Source organism: Mirounga leonina, unplaced genomic scaffold (genome assembly GCF_011800145.1).
Source record: "Mirounga leonina isolate KUSES-001 unplaced genomic scaffold, KU_Mleo_1.0 Mir_101595, whole genome shotgun sequence".
NCBI lineage: Eukaryota > Metazoa > Chordata > Mammalia > Carnivora > Phocidae > Mirounga > Mirounga leonina.
Window position 1 is genome coordinate 7,671,463 of NW_023270158.1, and position 21,443 is coordinate 7,692,905.

The window sequence follows — 21,443 nt, forward strand, 5'->3', positions numbered from 1 at the left end:
GATCCCGGGACTCCAGGATCATGACCTGAGCCGAAGGCAGTCGCTTAACCAACTGAGCCACCCAGGCGCCCTATTGCCACCTTTTTTAAAAACCCAAACAGCCTTACATTTCTGGACACATTATTTTTCAGAGGGAAAAATGCTGGGTCTTCTGTGATGGCGGCGCTCTAGTTATATGCAATTTTGTTACGTTTATTTGACTTAAAAGTAAGCAAGAGAACACACACAAGTGGCTGAGTCTTCCATAGCCTTAGCTAAATCAATACCATATTTCATTGAATCAGAAGCACCGTCAACTGTAAGATGCACCATTACTTCACGTATGCCACCAAAGACGGAGCTACTACACGGTGCCTTGTTTTCACCTGGCGTTTTTACTTTGTGTTCATTGAAAGAGTTCCTGTAGACATTAATTTTTACCCTAGGACTCTTCTGCATGAGTTAAAAGGAAAATGCAAGCAGGAGAGATTGGTTGGAGTAGTCCTAAAGCTTCTTCCCAGTCCTTTTGATTTCAAGTCATCGGTGCTTTTGTTTTCTCACGAAGCCTTGTCTTCTGGCTGTCAATAACAGCAGTGATTCCGCATTTCTTAAAAAAGTGCTCCCCGAGGGGCACCTGGGTGGCTCAGTGGTTAAGCGTCTGCCTTCGGCTCAGGTCATGGTCCCAGGGTCCTGGGATCGAGCCCCGCATCGGGCTCCCTGCTCTGCGGGAAGCCTGCTTCTCCTTCTCCCACTCCCCCTGCTTGTGTTCCCTCTCTCGCTGTCAAATAAATAAAATCTTAAAAAAAAAAAAAAAGTGCTCCCCGATTGGCTCAGGGATTTTCCTCCGAGATTGCCTCTTTGGATACGCAGTAAGTTTTCATTTCATACCCAAATTGTATTGAAATCTTTCTGAAGGCCTTTTAAGTGGCAGTTTTCTGGCTACGCAGCCAATTGTTTCCAGTGCCTACTATGAGAACTGCTCGATCACATCACCACATGGGCAGGCAGTGACTGCCTAATTGACAGTTTTAAGATGGATTCCAATTTCAGAGATGTTAAGATAGGAAAAAAATGTGCTTTTTAGATGAATTATGCTATGTAAATTGTATTTCCGCTAATCCAGGCTTCATCTACCTTGTTTATGTGCTTTAAACAATACTCAGATTTGCATGATGTTCCCTCCTCTGTATTCGTAGGTTTTAATGTGCACTGCTGGATAAGCAAACTCCACCACTTCGTTCTTCAACTCTAATGTGTTAGCAACAAAGCCAGACTGTAATACTGTTCTTCCCGGCCTTGAACGTGTACATGAATCCCCTGGGAATCTTGTTCAAGTGAAGATTCTGATTCATTGGGTCTGAGGAGGGACCCAAGAGTCTGCATTTCTGACAGGCTCTCAGGTGAAGCCCACACTGCGGGTCTAGGGACCACGTGATGAGTAGCCAGGCTTTACTACATCTGAGGACACAGTGTGCCACTGAGGAAACTCACCTCTCCCGGGGGTGTGGGTGGTTTTGTTTTGCCTCTGTTCGTACTATGATTTCGATGAAAATCTATGAATTACAAATGTCGTTACGTTGGGTAAAAACAAAGATGTCATAGGATAAAAAAACAGGAAGTTTGTGTGTATTGTTTTATGATTCAGGGAGAGATTTCGTCCTCTTGTTTTCTGAAAGGTTTGTTCATTTTGTTTTCCCTTGCCTTCCTCCTCAAAAACCTTGGGCAACTTGAATTTATTAGGAAATCTGCATGTAATTGCAGATTAATAACCTACCCATTAATACCACATTAGTTCATTGTGATTAATAGCATCTCTTTGAATGCTTAATGAATTAGTAATGATGGACTGTTTGCTTTAAAGTGTCAAGAGAACATTCTGTGTAAGAAGGCACTACCCATAACAGGAAAATTAATTCTATGCCAGTTGGAGAATAGCTTGTCACAAATAAGAAATGTTTGTTTGGAAAGCCTCACTGGTGTTCATATTTACACAATGAGAGGTATTTTTAAAACCTGTATGGGCCTTTTAATTTAGAAAATGAGAAGGGGATTTTATTTTCATCACTAGCTGAGATCAGTGTGGGAACTGATATTTCGGAGAGAAACGCACGCAGGTACGTGCTGGTATACTCACAGGTTTGCTTCCTACCGTGGTCATTGCTGTTAAGTTCCAAATGGAACTTCTCCTACCTGCTGTCTATTCTGAATTCATAAGTTCACTTCCCCAAGGCCCAGACATTTCTTGTTACCAATTTTATTCCTTTAGCCTATCATTTGTTTTCTCTCTGGTTCCTCACTCTAATTTGGTGCTGTTGGCCATCATTGTTTATTTCTGTCTTTGCCCTACATCCGAGGAAGCGAAGGTCAAGGAAATTATGTGACTTGCCCAAACCAATCCAGCCATATAATTTGTCCCCCACAGATTATGGGTCTAACATTTCAAATGTCACCAATTTTAACCCAGGCGGAAAGAGCTGCATGAGCAGAGGCTTTGTCTAGCTGGTGCCTTTGAGGAAACCCAAGAAACCCGGTGTGACTGGAGCTTGGAGTCAGAAGGGAAAAGGGACAAAAGACAAGACTGAAGAGAAAGGAGGGGCCAGAGCGTGCAGGCCTGGTACCCTGTGTAAAGATTTTCGCCTCTGTCCTCCGGCATCTGGGGGCCCGTTTGTAAATGTCACATTGAGGGGCGTGATGGGTTTTGCCAGAGCACAGTGGCCATGTGTAGAGAATGCCTTGGAGGAGGGAGTTGATGTATAGAGACGGGTTCACGAGGCCCTATCACACTGTTCTGTTTTCTAGCTTGGGATCCAGATGAAGGCGGAGTTTGTCTTGTTACAGAAAACCCCAAGCATTATTGGGTATTCTTTTCTCTGTGTTCTCTTCAGGACAGCGTGAAGGGTCATTGTCTCTTCTCTGCAGCCCCTGCTTTCTTTGAACTTAGGAATGTACTTCATCAAGCACATCGGTTCCCCAGAATCTGCTGGTGAAGGCCCAGCAGCTGCCCGGGGGGCGGGAGCGTGGAAGTTTGCTGTCTTCCCGCCAGCCCTTCGGCTCCTTTGGCTTATGCCGAAGGTGCTGTTGCTTCCTCTCTTTGGGATACAGAAGGGAAGAGAGCCTGGTTCCTAATCCCTCACTGTTAGAAACCCCATTTAAGAAGGACAGCCCGGGGTGCCTGGGTGGCTCAGTTGGTTAAGGTCCAACTTTTGATTTCAGCTCAGGTCACGATCTCAGGGTCGTAGGGTCACGCCCCGCATCGGGCTCTGAGCTAAGTGCAGAGTCTGCTTGTCTCTCTCCCTCTGCTGCTCCTCCTCTCTCTCTCTCAAATAAAGCATAGAAAAGGGGGGCAGCCTTTCTTGACCACACAGTTTAGTTTGAACAGCCAAGAATAGAACCGCTGTTACTCTTACCTCCTCATGGAGGGTGGGAGTAAAAACAGGGGTTAGTTGGGAAGTGGGTTTTTAAACCTATGTTTACAGTGTTTTGATGCTGCTTTTACAGATGAGGGAGGAATTGTGAAGTCTAGAGCTCAGATTTTTTAGGATTTGAGGGATGCAATATTTATCCCACTCTTCCTTGCCGTGGGGTGTGGTATAAGCTGGAGTTGAAAATAGCTGTCCTGTATTTTTTTCACTTTGGAAGTCTTCCTGGCATCGTGTAGTTTTTCGTTTTTGTTTTTTGTTTTGGCTCTGGAACCAGTGAATCAACCCTCGCCTTTAACCCCTATTGCATTTCACCTTTGAGAAGGGAACTTTTTAATTAATTAATTAATTAATTTTTTGAGAAAGGAACTTTTTTTTTTAAAAGATTTTATTTATTTATTTGGCAGAGAGAGCGAGAGCAGGAACACAAGCAGGGGGAGTGGGAGAGGGAGAAGCAGGCTTCCTGAGGAGCAGGGAGCCCGATGTGGGACTTGATCCCAGGACCCTGGGATCATGACCTGAGCCGAAGGCAGACGCTTAACGACTGAGCCACCCAGGCACCCGAGAAAGGAACTTTTTAAAGCTGGACTTTACAGAACTGAGGAACTAACTTAGACTTAAATGGGCCAATATGATGAAAACATCTCCAGAACAAAACAAAGTAGTACTCTCCTTGAAGAATGTTGACATTTAATTAAAACGAAGCTGTGGAGTGAGGGAATCAGCATTGACTTTGAGTGGGATGGGGAATGGGGGAGGAGGGAATCTGGACTGGTGATGTTTCCTGGGATCACAGGCATCAAGAAGGACTGGGGATAATTGTCAACTATACTTCAGTAAAGTCGGGGGAAATAAAGGAGCGCTGGTGAGAGCTGTTGGTTCTCAAAGTATGATCCCTCTATCTATAGTATTAGCATTACCTGGGAATTTGTTAGAAATGCAGATTTCTGGGCCATACCCAAGACCTATGGAATTAGACACCCTGAGGGAAGACCAGCACTCAGTGTTTTAATAAGCCCTTCCAATGATTCTGAGGTCTGTTCAAGTTTGGACACCACTGGTTTAGACTAGGACATAATGTGAAGAAAAGCCTTAGGGATCAGCTAACTGTGTCCTGCCCTTACATCACCAGGCCTCCCATCCCTGGCTAGGTGCCTCAGGAGTGTGTCTCCCTGGTCACAAATAGGGTGACAGGGCAAAGTGGGTAGATGGCTTAGCACAGTCAGTCCACCACTGCAGAAACACATCTCGATGTCACCAGGGAATGCCTTTCTTCCGATTAGGATTGAGAGCTCTAGTTAAAGTCCATGATCGCATTGCTGCCTCTGGCTTAGCCACTTGGGGGCCTTGTTCTTACACACAAAAGCAACTTGTGCGGTTTTACTGGATACCTGATGGTTCAGTGAACAGGACTTAGAGACCTGAACCCAAATCGGAGATCTAACCTTTACTACCTGAGTTTCCTTGGACAGGTTCTTAGGGCCTTCTCCCGGGTAGAGTAGAATGAGGTCAGTGATACATGCTTCTTAGGGTTTGTGGGGGATTAATCGAGGTCATGTACAATACACGTGGCACAGAGCAGATGTTTAATAAATGAATGCTACCACCATGGGGTCCTTGGATGTTCAGGACTACTCGGGGAAGAACCCCTGCAGGGGGTATATAACCATGCATGGCCTTTCCCTTATGACATTAAGATGGTAGAAATGGGCAGGACAAAATAAATAATTAGGGTTTTTACTCTAGGAAAAAAACCGAAGATGGATTTAGTGACTTTAAACTCACCACAGGCCTTACATTGAATTATCTGCTAAGATCCAAATTATCTAACTAAGAAAACTATTTTTATGAGTTAAAATATCGTATTGGTAGATTCATTGTAATTCTATGCTGTCAAAGAGTAATGTTAACATTTAGTTTATATTATTTTGAAGGTTAATCCTGGTAAGTGTAATCCTTATAAATTCACTTGTAAGTGAACATAATAAAAGAGTTACCTTCTCTTAGACTTTTGTAGTGTCTGGCAGTTTTATAAAATTGATTTCATTATGGGCAAAGAGGTCTTTTGTGTTAAGTGGGGGGTATTTTTATGTTATTTGGTAACCCATGATTTAGATCGATGAATTAGAGGTTTTTAGTGCCCCTAAAATAATCTTTGCCCCTTTTTCTTAAGCTGATGCCAGCCAACAATGATCATTTATAAGATGATCATAAAAAATGAACAGAGAAAAGGAGTCTGACAGTTTCTCTCCCTGTATTTAGGTGGGAGTTTCCCTGAAGAATGAGAAATATCCGTTCTTACTGCCTTTTCAGTGTGTCAGAAAGACTCAGCTCTGGGTGGAGGAGCGGCAGAACTGAGTGCACCATTCGTGTGAAAACATGAGGGTTATGGGATCCACGGACCATAACTTAGTCAACTTGAATTTTGTTTTTTTAATGAGAAGAGCAACAGCCTTTGCAAGCTGATTTAAAGTCTCCAGGTCCAGCTGCCTAAGAGTTTAATACCCATGCAGTGTGAGGTAGAAAAATGAAATTTCTCAGTACGGTAAATAAACTCAGGAGCCTGGAAACCAAATTGAAGTCTGTAGCCTGGAAAATCAACAAGGACTAAAAATAGTAAGATTAGAGGCGACAGTCTACCGTGGGCCATCCAAAGGTGGTTTTTAAGTACCACCAAAGGAGAAACCAGGCCATGATAGGGTAAGTTTAAAAAGATATGTATTTCTAGAGAACATTGTGTTTGTTACCTAGGTGTGGAAGGGCATACCTTCCCTAAATGTGGATTTGACTTTCCAAAGTTTTGATTTTTCCTGTTTTGTTTTTTTCTTTGGACTAGAATTAGGAGGACACTCCCCCTGATTTCTATGGGAGAAATGTTGGCATAATCTACCGTGAGATTGAGAATTCACCTTAATGACCTGTGACGTGAAGGTTTCAGGATGCAGTTGCTGTTTGCATTAAGCGCATCAGGCACGCAGCTTCAGCATTCATCATTCTCCTAGCAAGTAGCCAGAGGATCCCCTTTAGACCAGGCACATAGAAGGGTTGTAGGGTTGGGAGAAAGAACACAAAGGAGCATGTTTTGAGTTCTTGACTTAACCAGGGGACTTCTGAGTCTTCAGGAGTCTGGTCCTTCCTTTGGAATTCCCTTCTCCTGTTCCAGAGCTGTCAGTAAAGGCCCTGTCTCAGCAGGAGAAGTGAATTTGAATGAGTAGGATTGGTGGTCCTGTCTCAGCTTCTGAGCTTAAAGGAAATTGGATGCCAACTAAGTATTTACCCCCAGATGGAAGACCAGGAAGTGGATGGTTGAGCTGAGACTACTGGTATGATGAAACTTAGGCATCCTAAAACCTGGTGTTCATGAAAACCGATGAATGAAGTCTTGGATTTCATTGTATGATGCAGAGACTGGGGTGTGAGAAAAGGAGATTATGGATGTTTTTGTAATCGGGACATTACTGATTATAACAAGCAATAATAAAAGAAGTCCAGATTCTCACAGTTCCTTTTCTGTTGGATGAAAAACTCTCAGACTTAACCTTTTCAGGAATTCAACTCTGCAAGTGTGGAATGAGCACCAACCACGCCAAGCAGTAGGCCCTGGGTGCTCAAGATGAATGTGACCCAGCCCCTGCCCCACAGACTACTCATTTTAATGGAGACCAGCCATTGTTAATGCCGGTTTTATGTACCGAGATGACTTTTCACGTCACAGTACTTGGGACCCAATGACCAAAAATACCTTCTTCATTAAAGTTCTCCCTCTCATTGTCCCCTGTGAAGCCAGGCTTGTGTTACTGCCATGGGCAGAAACTAATTCTACGTGGACTGTAGATATAAATGTGAAACAATAAGGATTCTATAAAAAACAGAATATTATGACATTGGGACAGGCAAAGGCTTCTTAAATGGGACATACAGTACGCTAACCATACACAGAAAAAATGGGGAACTTAGATTATATTAAAGAATACAATGATTTTATTTCATTAAGATTTAATGAGAAGAAAAAATACATAATATTTTTGTGTTATGTTTGAATTTGATCAGCAGCACTTTGAAACCAACTTTATAGTCTCAGGTTTGTTGCATAATAGGTTTTTTTGAACTGGAATTTTCCTTTTCTGTTGTGACATGGTTAAGAATACCTGGAAGGGGGTGAAGATTGAGAAATTGTCCAAGAAACAACACACATGATGATGGGAATGCCCTTGTGTGGGTGACCCAGGAGCCCTTCTCAGCGCTTTAGGGACATTTTAATAACCTGAGTAATAGCCTTTGATAGGCATGCTTTGTTTTCTGCTCATTAATTACTCTCCAGGCTAGACTTTATTCCTCTTACCACTAATTCAGATACAGAGGTACATAAAATGGATGCTGCCAGCCGATTGCTACATCACTGTCTGCATATCAATGCTCCTACCTGCTTGGGCATGAGGAGGAGAGGAGAACAGAAAGGGTTTGACAAGTAACCCAGGATAGCTGAATTTGTTTTAAAAGCCACATTCTGGGGCCCCCTGGGTGGCTCAGTCGTTAAGCGTCTGCCTTCGGCTCAGGTCATGATCTCAGGGTCCTGGGATCAAGCCCCGCATCGGGCTCCTTGCTCCGCGGGAAGCCTGCTTCTCCCTCTCCCCCTCCCCCTACTTGTGTTCCCTCTCTCGCTGTGTCTCTCTCTCTCTCAAATAAATCAGATCTTTAAAAAATAAAAAATAAAAGCCACATTCTGGTACAGAAACCAGAATTTTGACACAGGCAGGCATACCTCACTTTATTGGACTTCCCTTTCTTGGGCTTGGCAGGTACTTCATTTTTCACAAACTAAAGGCTTGTGGTAACCCTGCATCAAGCAAATCCATTTGGCGCCATTTTCCCAACAGCATTTGCTCACTTTGTGTCTCTCTGTCACATTTTGCTAATTCTGGAATATTTCAAATCTCTTCATTACTCTTATATTTGTTACGGTGATCTGTGATCAGTGAGTTTTGATGTTATCATTGTAATTGTTTGGGGGCCCCGCGATCCATAGAAGATGGCAGATGTAATTGATAAATGTTGTGTGCGTTCTGGCTGCTCTTCCGACTGGCTGTTTGCCCATCTTGCTCCCTCTCCTCAGGCCTCCCTATTCTGAGACACAGCAAAATTGAAATCAGGCCAATTAATAACCCTACAGTGGCCTGTAAGTGTTCAAGTGAAAGGAAGAGTCATGGGTCTCTTACTTTAAATCAAAAGCTAGAAATGATTAAGCTTAGTGAGGGAGGTATGTTGAAAGCTCGGCCTCTGGCACCAGTTTGCCAAGTTGTGAATGCAAAGGAAACTGTTGAAGGAAATTAAAAGGGCTCCTCCAGTGAACACATGAATGATAAGAGAGCAAAACAGCCTTCTTGCTGATCTAGAGAAAGTTGCAGTGGTCTGGACAGAAGACAAACCAGCCACAGTATACATCCCCTTAGGCCAAAGCCTAATGCAGAGCAAGGCCCTAACTCTCTTGAATTCTGTGAAGGCTGAGCGAGGTGAGGAAGCTGTAGAGGCAAAGTTGGAAACCGGCAGAAGTTGATTCGTGAAGTTTAAGGAAAGAAGCTGGCTCCCTAATATAAGGTGAAGCAGCGTTATCCAGTTACCCAGATATCCAAGTTCTCCAGAAGATCTAGCTAAGATAATTCATGAAGATGACTACACTCCACACGACACATTTTCAGTGTAGATGGCACAGCCCTTTTTAGAAGAAGCAGCCATGTGGGACTTTAATAGCTAGAGAGGAGAAGCCAGTGCCTGGCTTCAAAGCTTCAAAGGACAGGCTCTCCTGTTAGGGGCTAATGCGCCCGGTGACTTTAAGTTGAAGTCAGTGCCCTTAAGGGTTATGCTAAATCGACTCTGCTTGTGCTCTGTAAATGGAACAGCAGAGCCTGGATGACAGCACATCTGTTCACAACCTAGTTTAGTGAGTATTTTAAACCCACTATTGAGACCTATTAGCTCAGGAAAAAACTTATGACTGCTCATTGGCAGTGCATCTGGTCACCCAAGAGCTTTGATGGAGGTGGACAGTGAGATTCATGTTGCCTTCATGCCTGCTAACACAACATCCACTCTGCAGCCCATGGATTAAGGAGTCGTTTTGACTTTCAAGTCTTATTATTTAAGAAATAGGTTTCATAGGGCTCTAGCTGCCACAGAGTGATTCCTGTGATGGATCTGGGGACAGTAAATAGAAAACCTCCTGGAAAGGATTCACCGATCTAGAGGACATTAAGAACATGTGTGATTCATGGGAAAAGGTCAAAATACCAACACTCCCAGGAGTCTGGAAGAAGCTGAAATCATCCCTTGTGGATGACTTTGAGGGGTTCAAGACTTCAGGGGAGGAAGTGATTTCAAATGTGGTGGAAATAGCAAGAGAACTAGAATGAGAAGTGGAGCCTGAAGGTGTGACTGAATTGCTGTCATGTCATGATCAAAATTGAAAGGATGGGGAGTTTTTTCTTATGGATGAGCAGAGAAAGTGGTTTTGTTTGTTTTTGTTTTTAAAGATTTATTTATTTGAGAGAGCACAAGTGGAAGGGGCAGAGAGAGAGGGAGAGAGAATCTCAAGCAGACTCCACACTGAGCATAAAGCCCGATGTAGGGCTCGATCTCATGACCCTGAGATCACGACCTGAGCCCAAACCAAGAGTCGGACGCTTAACTGATGGAGCCACCCAGGTGCCTTGAGAAAGTGGTTTCTTGAGATGGAATCTACTCCTGGCAAAGACGTTGTGAAGACTGTTGAAATGACAGCCAAGGATTTAGAATATTCTGTAAACTTAGTTGATAATGCAGTAGCAGGGTTTGAGAGGATTGACTCTAATTTTGAAAGAAGTTGATCTGTGGGTAAAATGCCATCAAGCAGCATCTCATGCTACAGAGAGAGTTCGTGAGAGGAAGTGCCAATCTATGTGGCAAACTTCATTATTGTCTTATTTTAAGAAATTGCCACAGCTACCTCAACCTTTAGCAAGCACCACCCTGATTAGTCAGTAGCCATCAACATCAAGGCAAGACCCTCCACCAGCCAAAAAAAAAAAAAAAATATATATATATATATATGTATATATATATATATAACTTGTTGAAAACTCAAATGATGGCTAGCATTTTATTTATTTAAGATTTTATTTGACAGATGGATAGAGAGCACAAGTAGGCAGAGTGGCAGGCAGAGGGAGAGGGAGAAGCAGGCTCTCCTCTGAGCAGGGAGCCAGATGCGGGGCTCGATCCCAGGATCCCGTGATCATGACCTGAGCCGAAGGCAGCCGCTTAACCGACTGAGCCACCCAGGCGCCCCAATGGCTAGCATTTTATAGCAATAAAGTATTTTTAAAAATTAAGGTATTACATTGTTTTTTTAGACATGATGCTATTGCTCACTTAATTGACTACAGTATAGTGTAAACATAACTTTTATATGCACTCGGAAGCCAGAAAATTAATTTGACTTTATTGTAATATTCACTTTTTTGCAATAGTCTGAAACCGAACCCATGATATCTCTGGGGGTAGGCCTGAACAAATGATTGATATTTGTGCACACTTAGGGTTTTGGGAATGCCCTACTTAGCATTGCATGTCCTCTTTTCACCTTCTTGTGATACACAGACTGCCTTGGGTGCGCACTCAGGTACATATTTACTACTTTGAGTTCTTTTGCTCCCATGGCTTGTTTTTGGTCCTCAGGGCATTCTTGTTTGCAATCTGTGGAGTGTTTATAGCATCAGAATAACATCAGATCCCTAAATGGAATTTGGATTATTTACTTCCAAATGTGTCTCCCCAACAGTCCAAGGGCTGTGGAAGTAATACAGTGCAAAGGCACCTGATCTGATTTGAATAGAAATATATGTGGGTATGGTTTTAGAGCTTTGTGTTTATTAAAAAAAAGAAAACAATCTTCCTTCTTGATCCTTGGGGCTAGTTATCTTGCTTTTATTGCTATGATAATACACAAGAAAGAAACACCAAACAAGCTGAGACAGTTGAAAACGCCCACATCCAACTCAATTTATTTTATTTGAGTCTATGTAGTTCTGTGGACTTGTTTGATGTACAGATGCTTTATAAAAAACAGGACAGGAGCTCTGGATTGCATTTTTTTTTTTTGGAAAGGTAGAACTTCTAGTTTAGAAGTAGAGATTCCTCTTCAGGGAATATGTAATTGTTTAATTAAGTTGATTAGCACGCTCCATTGTGTCTTGAAGCTATTCAGAGGACTGCGGGGGCATCTGTTGTGCCGGCATCGGGAGGCAGCTAGGTTGTTTCAGAAATAAGCTGCAAATGCCTTGACAACGGCAGTTTGACACAGCTCCATGTAGGCAGTGCCACGGTGCTGCTCGCGGATGCTTCATCTTGGCTTCATGTAGGTACATGAATGCTCTTCGGTTCATCCAAGGTGTGTTTTGCGCGGAGGGGAGGAGGGGAGTTTTTATTGAGTCTTGCCTTTCCCTCCTCCGCCTCTCCTTCATCGTGACGGCTGTCATTTTCCGCCTTCAAGCAATAGCATGAGTGATGTTATAAATCGCACATCATTTTCTGGGTGGGCTCATGTCTATGCTGACAGCCATTTTCTACACACGACCTCATTTCAATGGCCAGGACTCCGCATGTGTAAATGGACAAGTCTTCAGGCGATTTGGGTAGGCTTTGCAATCTCGCCTCTCCATTTCCTGTCTGAACCGCTTCTCCCATGTCCACAGCATGTTTATGCAACATCGCATAAAACTTCTAATGGGCAATTTCTTCCAGGTGACCTCCCTGAGAGGCTGGGCTGTGAAGAGATCTTAAGAAACCCGACCCTGATGAAATTGCCTCCTTTGAGAATATTGCTTGGTGCAGAAACAAGGAACAGAATTCAGTTATTTTTGGTTCTTGAACAAATGAATTCTGTTTCTTTTTATGTAGGTGGCGAAACCATTAACCCCTGCGGCAGGTCCGGTCTGAGTCGGAAACTGAACTTTTGGTTTCTCTGAATTAGGAGAGTCTGGGAAAAGAGAAGGTTAAAGTTTTTTTTTTTATTTGAACCTCAAGCAACTTGGACGCGGTTCTGCCGTCTGTATATCTTTTATAGATGTGTCTTTTCCAGGGTTGTCTGTCTTTACATTTGATTTTCCGTAGGCCAGGACTGTGGATATAGAATGACCTCTAAGTTGGCACCATGTGTGGGTGGATACTAATGAATCCTTTCTTAACCTTCCTAGCACTTTTGGAGAAATCCATCAGTAGAAGGCGGGACACTGAAGCCATACAGAAAGCCAAAATCCTTTATTCATCTTGCATGAATGAGAGTGAGTAATAAAGAAAATAACTAAAATATTTAACACCTTATCCTTCAGAGAGTCTATTAATATTTAAAGATATTGTTTAAGGAAAACGAGAACTACTAAGAATTCGATTAATGTTTAAAAATGTTGTTTGAGGAAAGGAGCGATTCTCAGAGACTGAATTTTGACTCTCCCTGTCTTAATGTTCTGTTGCTGGCTTGATGGAGAAAATAGGAAAATAATTTTATTTCTTTGGCTTGGATTCTTTAGATAGCAGTTACTCCGTGAGAAACTTGGGTAGGATCAGGAGGGCAAACCCCACCATATGTGGTGCAGAAACAAGAATCCAGAGGCCCTGTCCGGTCTGAGAAGGAGCCTGGGAGAGAGGGCATTTGGGAGTGTTGTTATATCCCATAGAACCTTACCGGGGCCTAGGAAAATCCAGATTCCCGGGTGGGCCAGCCTCCTTCTGCTTCTCCATCAGCCTAACAGGCAGCTTAGGTGGATATCTTAGGCCTGTCTTGGCATCTTGGGTCTGATTGGAGTTAAGGTTAACACTTGCCATTTTCTCTGGTGTGCTTTCTCAAGACAGGAAGAAGCCAGTGCCTGCGGGAAGTGTGTTACCTTGTTTAGGATTTGGGGTATTATTTGGTGAGCTAGAAGAGGGCGGTAAAAGATGACCAAAGAGTCTGGAAGCATTAATTCACGTGTATTGGGGAGTGGTTGGCTTTACTGAATGGTTTCCTTTACTTAGGATTGTTCCTTAGTCTTGCAGAGTATTCTCAGCCTAATATCGCTCATTGGGCTGTAGTGAGCCCATTTTTTCTTGTCGAGAATATCCAGCAGCTTCCCTAGTCAGCTCTCCTGGCAAGAACACCAAGTTCAGGCAGTCACATTGAAGTGTGAGTCATAGGTAGTTCTGTCTCTGGGGTCCTGCTCAATCCACTGCACCTCGCTCTAACAGCTGAAATGTTAAGTTGGGGTCTTACGGGGAATTTTCTCTTGAGAAGATATACTTGCATTCTAGTTTGGTGATCCAGTTTGCAATTCTAACTCTTCCTTTGTATTTGCTCCCTTTCAGAAGCGATTGAAAAAGCAGATGCCAAACCATTGCTACATATCCTGCGGCACTCACCTTTCCGCTGGCCTGTGCTTGAATCCAATATTGGTCCTGAAGGAGTTTGGTCAGAGAGGAGGTTCAGTCTTTTGCATACCCTTGCAACATTTCGTGGTCAATACAGCAATTCTGTGTTCATCCGATTGTATGTGTCCCCTGATGACAAGGTGTCCAACGAGCACATTTTGAAGGTATAGTGAGGACTTGTTCATACTGTTTGTTCAGTCCAAGGTTAGTCTTTTGGGGTGTCTTTCCGGGGAAAGAGACTCATCCTGCCTTAGCAAAATCAGAGGATAAAAATTCTGTTAAGCATTGGGATCTAGAATATTCCTTCCTCCCAGATTTGCAGAGTGTAACTCAGGAACAGACCAATTTTGTCAGTCTTTCAGGAAGCTGGTGAGTGAGTTTCAAGTCATCTCTGATCTGGCCCTCAAATACCTACTCTGAGCATGTGTGGGGTCCCTAAATTCCAGTGGGGAGCAAGCTGCTAAGACTTTCTGAACTCTGCTCTTCCCTACACCTCCTCATTCTCCTGACAAAGGAACAACAGTGAAAGACTCATCAGTGAAACAGCTTGGCAAGGATTCAAATAACTTTTTTTTTTTTAAAGATTTTATTTATTTATTTGACAGAGACATAGCGAGAGAGGGAACACAAGCAGGGGGAGCCGGAGAGGGAGAAGCAGGTTTCCCGCAGAGCAGGGGCCCTGATGCGGGACTCGATCCCAGGACTCTGGGATCATGACCCGAGCCAAAGGCAGACGCCCAACGACTGAGCCACCCAGGCGCCCCTCAAATAACATTTCTTAAATTGTTTTGTGTTTTGATCCTACTGTATTTTGTGTTTCCACACTTTTTTAAGATTTTTTAAAATTTATTTATTTGAGAGAGAGAATGAGCAAGAGAGAGCAAGAGTGAGGGGAAGGGGCAGAGGCAGAGGGAGAAGCAGACATCGCGCTGAGCAGGGAGCCCTATGTGGGGCTCGATCCCGGGACTCCAGGATCATGACCTGAGCCGAAGGCAAATGCTCAACTGACTGAGCCACCCAGTTACTTTGACTAATAATGAAGATTTTACTGAATCACTGATTTTTTTCCTCCCAATTCCTTCCTTTGTCAAACCAGCAAATATTAGTGATATATTGATGATCAAATCATAGAAGTATAAAACCTTTAGAACATATTACCCTTTTCTGCTGTAAGTCAACTTTTAAAAAGCCACACCATGCAGTTTATTTTTTGGTTTATACCAAGAGGGTGGCTTTTTTTTTTTTTTTTTCCTGTAAAGGACCAGATAGGAACTATTTTAGGCTCTGCGGGCCATCTGGTCTCTGTCTCACCTACTCAACTCTGCTCTTGGACCTGGGAGAGCAGCTGCAGACAGTCTCTCCATGGATGGGTGTGGTTGTGTAGTGGGCTGGCTGGTAGGCTGTAGTTCGCTCAGCTATAGTCTAGACAATGGAAGTCTCAGGAAATCGCTAGGCACTCGAAGAATACCCATCTACTCAGGAGGAAATTCTTCGTTCCAGAGACAGCTGTATTTTCTTTTCTTTTTTTTTTTAAAGATTTTATTTATTTGACAGAGACACAGTGAGAGCAGGATCACAAGCAGGGGGAGAGGGAGAAACAGGCTTCCCGCGGAGCAGGGAGCCCGATGTGGGGCTCGATCCCAGGACCCTGGGATCATGACCTGAGCCGAAGGCAGACGCTTAACGACTGAGCCACCCAGGCGCCTCCCTCTTTTTTTTTTTTTTTAAAAGATTTTATTTATTTATTTGACAGAAAGAGAGATAGCGAGAGCAGGAACACAAGCAGGGGGAATGGGAGAGGGAGAAGCAGGCTTCCCGCCAAGCAGGGAGCCCGATGCGGGGCTCGATCCCAGGACCCTGGGATCATGACCCGAGCCGAAGGCAGACGCTTAACGACTGAGCCACCCAGGCGCCCGAGACAGCTGTATTTTCATGCTGGGTGAAGGAACAAGAACATGGCACAGAGGTAGACCCTAATGCTATCCGGTAAGACGTGCTATACAAGACACAGTGATGCTGCCTAAGGGTCCAGTTGATCTCTGCCTCATGCTGATAGGTTACTCACTTTAAAAACCAACAAACCAGATTTTTAAAAAGATTTTATTTATTTGAGAGAGAGTGAGAGAGAGCGCACGAATGGGGGTGGGGAGAGGGGCAGAGGGAGAGGGAGAAAAGCAGACTCCCCGCTGAGCAGGGAGCCTGACATGGGGGCTCGATCCCAGGACCCCGAGATCATGACCTGAGCTGAAATCAAGAGTCAGACGCTTAAGTGACTGAGCCACCTAGGCGCTCCAAGGCTATCATTCTTAATTCCAGAACTATTATTACATCCTTTCAAACACCTTAAGTGGTATTTTGAAGTTAGATGGAGACTTTCAAACTTAAGCTTAAGTTTATGCACTCTATTGGGTGATAGAAGATCTTTTTTTTTTTTTTTTTAAGGATTATTTATTTTAGAGAGTGCAGGTGGGAGCGTACACACAAATGCAGAGCGGTGGGGTGGGGGGGAGAGGTGGAGCGGGGAGGGACAGAGGGAGAGGGAGAGAGAGAATCTCAAGCCATCTCAAGCCGACTCCTCGCTGAGTACAGAGACTGATGCGGGGCTCGATCTCATGACCCTGAGATCATGACCTGAGCCCAAATCAAGAGTCTGACGTTCAACCAACTGAGCCACCCAGGCTCCAGTGGGTGATAGAAGATCTTGATTCACACACAGATAAGTAGTTGTAGATGGCAACCATTTTATTTTTCACCGATTTCTGGACCTACTCTAAGAATTTATCTCCTTAAATATTTTATTGTGGAAAATAATACAAAAGTAAAAAAAATAGTACAACAAAATCCCATGTACTCATCAGCCCAGCTTCAACAACTGGCAACTTCTGGCTGTTCTTGTTTTATCTAAACCCTTCCTTTTTGTGGGGAAGCTGGAGCATTTTATAGCAAATCCAAAATATAATATCATTGCCCTGGTAAATCAGTGTTTATCTAATGGAAAGGACTGTTATCACAGCCAAAAAAGTAACCATAATTCCATAATTAACATCTGACACCTAGTTAATTTTCAGTTTCCCTGAGTGTCTCAAACATGTCCTTTTAAAAAATTAAAAGTTGGTCTTTGATTTAGGTTCCAAATAGGAATCTCATGTGCATTTGGATGATAAGCCAATTTTAATCTACAACATTGTGAATTTGACTGATTTCAGTGCAACCTAATAGTTGATGAGAGAAAAATCTTGTTTATAGGAGAATCACAGCTTAAAAAATGTAGGAGAAAGAATAGCATTAAAAAGTTACCATTTAGGGGCACCTGGGTGGCTCAGTCGGTTAAGTGTCTGCCTTCGGCTCAGATTACGGTCCCAGGGTCCTGAGATTAAGCCCCGCATGGGGCTCCCTGCTCAGTGGGGAGCCTGCTTCTCCCTCTGCCTCTTCCCCCTCCACCACCCATGCTTGTGTTCTCTCGCTCTCTCAAATGAATAAAGTGTTTTTTAAAAAGTTACCATTTAAAAATATTTCTAATGAGATAAAGGACCAAGGCAGCTACCATCCATAGTTGCTAAAACCATTAGGTAAATGGTTGATGGGGGAAACTCATGATAGAGAGATCATACTGACATCAAAAGAACCCACATGTCAGTGGTAGCCTTGTTAAAAGCGGGGCAACCAGATTTTATATACCTTCTGCTACCAGGCAGTGAGAAGTATACACTGTCACCAATGATGTCTTGCCAAAAGAAAAGAAAAAAAAAATGAACTTAGATGTTTACAGGAAACATGGGGAATAGAGGAACATGGTAACTAGTTTTTAACAGCTTGCCTTGCATACTTAATATTCAATTAAACGGATCCTGGAAACACTGGACTGTCAGCTATAGAATAGTCTCCAGATACAAGGAGGCGCTCACGGACTTCCTGCTGCTGTGCTTTGCCAGCATGGTGACTTGTTCCAAACTCATGTGTTGGAGCATGGCTTGGGACGGGAGTACAGCACAGGTTTGCTTTATTTTTTTTTTAATGATTTTATTTACGTATTTGAGAGAGAGAGCATGAGCGGGGAGGGGCAGAGAGAGAGGGAGAAGCAGGCTCCCCGCTGAGCAGGGAGCCCAATGTGGGGCTCAATTCCTGGACTTCAGGATCATGACCTGAGCCGAAGGCAGACGCTTAACTGACTGAGCCACCCAGGCGCCCCACAGGTTTTTATTTCTAGTTACGTCTCTGTACCATTTTATGTGAATGAATAGTCACACAGCTGAATTAACAAAATAGAGCTTCAGTCTTCGTAATTGTGACATGGTTAGAAGTTCAAGCTTGTGTCTAGATATGGTAGGAGAAGCTTTCTTCTGAGATCTGCATAAAACCCAATGAACCTGACAACAAGAATTAGCAAATTGGTCACTGCCGATGTTACAGAATTTGTGAACTTTGCTTTTATTAGAAATAGTTAAAACCGTACAGAATTTGATTAAATATTTCAAGCCTTGGAGCACTTTTTTTTAAAGATTTTATTTATTTATTTGACAGAGAGACAGCGAGAGAGGGAACACAAGCAGGGGGAGCGGGAGAGGGAGAAGCAGGCTTCCCGCGGAGCAGGGAGCCCGACGCGGGGCTCGATCCCGGGACCCTGGGATCATGACCTGAGCTGAAGGCAGATGCTTAAGGACTGAGCCACCCAGGTGCCCCTCGGGGAGCACCTTTTAACTTTCGTGGAACATAGTTTGAAAACCACTAAGGTGTTAGAAAAAAGAATAGGTTTTCGTGTTAAAGAGACTGAGGTTCATGGTTTGGCTTTGTGTTTGACTCTGAATATCCGTGTGCAAATTGTTTCACCTGTCTGTGTCTCATTTTCCCCATGTATACTGACGAGTGGATTAGAATGTACTTTTCACTGTTGCTGTGCAGTTTAAATGAGATGAATGTGGTGACAGTTTGCAGGATAGATACTGGGACACGGTAGCACAAGACAAGAGGTGCCCTTCTCTTAAAGCATGACAAGGCAACTGGTCAGAACCATTTGGAGAACCACTTGACTCTCTTCGATTTTGGTACCCAACATACCTCTCGGATCTTAAGTTCACTTGTGCTAAAAATAGGCAATTTCAGTTAGTCTCACATCCGTCTGAGCTCCCATGCCACCTTGTAGTGGGAAACCCAACCAGTGTAGGCATTTCCCCACCTTCTGGTTGCCCCATTTCTTAGTCTTCTCCTGGGATAGTGGGAGATTCTCCACTCATCAACTAGGTGTTTCTGAGAAGAAACCCCTTCTCTCAGCCCTTGTGGACCCTTCAGGTGTACTTTTCTGCTACTGGGGACCTGGGTCTCCCACTCCCTCTGCCATCCTGCTGTTTTCTAGGGGCAGTGACTGGTCACTGTGCCTATGAGAAACTTGGACTTCTTTGGCAGCTGAGGAGATTTTCTTCTTGCTCTGGGAGAGCTCTCTCTTACCCCAGACTCTCCTCCCTCTATGTACTTAGACTTCTTTTCCCATCACATCCTGTTTTCTTCAATGTTTTTAGCTTTCTAATCCCATGAACCCATGGGGGTAAAGAAAAAGGACTCTCTTTGGGACGGCACAGCACTGTGGCAATTCCTTTGGGTGAGCAGGTGGTACTTTTGGGTGAAGAAAAAAGGCAAGTTTCCAGTGGGCAGAGGTGGCCCCATACCAAGGACAGGCAGTTTGGCGAGCGGGGGGTTGCTCAGACCACCCAGGGGTCCTCTGTCGAGCTGCCCTGTGACGAGATAGCACAGGATTTGCCAGAGGCTGAAATGGGAGAAAGGAAATTCAAAAATAGAGGAAACAACAGAAGTTAAAGCCCCCAAACGTACCTTGCTACATGTGTTTGGGTTTATTTTATGTAAGGAGATTACAAGAATGAGGACTTGTGGAACAATAAAGGACTTGATTATATAGGATCCTGAAAAAACGTTTGGAAGACCAGGTTGTCTAAGTATGTGTTACTGAAACTGACTTAAAACCATCATTAATGTCCTGCTTTTGTCTAGCTTTTAGCAAAATCCTTAAGAATGACAAGGAGAGACCCTCTTGGAAATGAAGTTTTTCTAATTGCTTTGTCTTTTCTTTTCCTAAATCATAATTTGGCAGATGTTTCTTTTTGTGTTACTGCTTTGTTTCCTAACCTGAGGTTTGTTGTAGTTAGAGAAAAAAAAAATTCATCTTTCAGTTCAATATATCGGATTTCCTAAACACATACTTTATTTTCTACTTGGGATGTTCGGATCATTTGTAAACACAAGGATTAAAAAACCTCCAATAACACAGTGTCCTAATGTTGGTCTCTTGAGAAAGTCTTTTGCCTCAAGAGTTTGTATGCTTCTAAAGAGATTTAGTTGTCAGACCTTATTCTGTTTGGTGTATTTAAAACGTTCCCTAGAAACCATAACAATGTGGAGGTTTAAAAAAGGTCCAGTAACTTTACTTGAGTCATATAAACTTTTACAATAAGGGGATTTAACTTCATTTCATCAGAGGGAAACTTTGGCTTTCTTGATACTGTCTATTTAGTTTCCTTTCCTATGAGACTGAAGCTCAAAAGATTGCTCCAATTTGTCCAGATCTAACTGAAAGCCAAAGCATCTTAATCATAATACTGTGTTTCACGATCCTGGGTTACTTAATTTTTGGAAGAAATGGTGGTAGATTGGGAGTTTTAGTAGGATGAAGCCAGGCTGGCTTATGATTTGGTTGTTTGGGACCAATTAGAGAAGACAGCTGAATACAACAATTTAAGGATTTTAATAATACATGCAGGCAAGATGGATGTTATGAAAATCTCTTTTTTCCTCCTTGAAACAAGAGTAGTGTTTTTCCTTGAATTTTTCATAACATCACTAACTCTTAACTTGGCCTTTGTAGAATTTGTTGCATATGAAGGAGATCTTCATGGAAAACTATAATGCTATACCAATCTTATGTATTAAAAAAAGAAAATACTTGAGATTATAGTAAAATGAAGAACTAGAATACATAGATAAAAACAGTGTAGAGTTGCATAAACTAATGATACAGGCATGTAGAATCCAGTTTTTATTCAGATGCTACTAATTTTTTATTTGTTACTTAGATTTTGTATGTTCTTAATTTGACTTAACTTTTTTTCTGTGTGAATCAGATTTAAATTTAGAAAATCTGCTGTTGGGATCTGTTTTATTTAGTCTTTAGGCAGTTGCTGAAACTCAAGAAAGAACAGCCATAGATTTAGAGAAGGTTCTGGAACTTAAAAAAAAACTTTTAAATTTACATTCAGTGAAATTAACTTTTGTGATGCACATGTCTATAAGATTTTTTAAAAAAGATTTTTTATTCCTTAGAGAGAGTGTGCACGCGTGTGTGTGAGAGCACGAGCAGGGGGGAGGGGCAGAGGGAGAAGGGAGAAGCAGACTCCCCGCTGAGCTGGGAGCCCAAAGATGTGGGGCTCTAGCCCAGGATGAAGGCAGACACTTAACTGACTGAGCCAGCCAGGCGCCCCTGTAAGTTTAGACAAATGCAGAGTCATGTAATCACCTCCATCACCCCCCACAAAATTACCTCATGTTACCCCTTTGTAGTCAACCACTTTCCCCATCCTTAAACACCGTTCTCTGTCCCTGTAGTTT

The 21,443-nt window shown here is 43.1% G+C and overlaps 1 protein-coding gene across 1 annotated transcript in view; it reads left to right on the forward strand.

The window, feature by feature from the left end:
- Nucleotides 1-21,443, forward strand: part of PHEX (phosphate regulating endopeptidase homolog X-linked) — a 217,000-nt gene that overhangs the window by 28,539 nt on the left and 167,018 nt on the right. Inside the window, exons 5-6 of the mRNA XM_035000704.1 lie at nucleotides 12,626-12,712; nucleotides 13,770-13,996. Of these exons, the coding sequence (XP_034856595.1) occupies nucleotides 12,626-12,712; nucleotides 13,770-13,996 (314 nt within the window). The remainder of the gene's footprint in view (nucleotides 1-12,625; nucleotides 12,713-13,769; nucleotides 13,997-21,443) is intronic.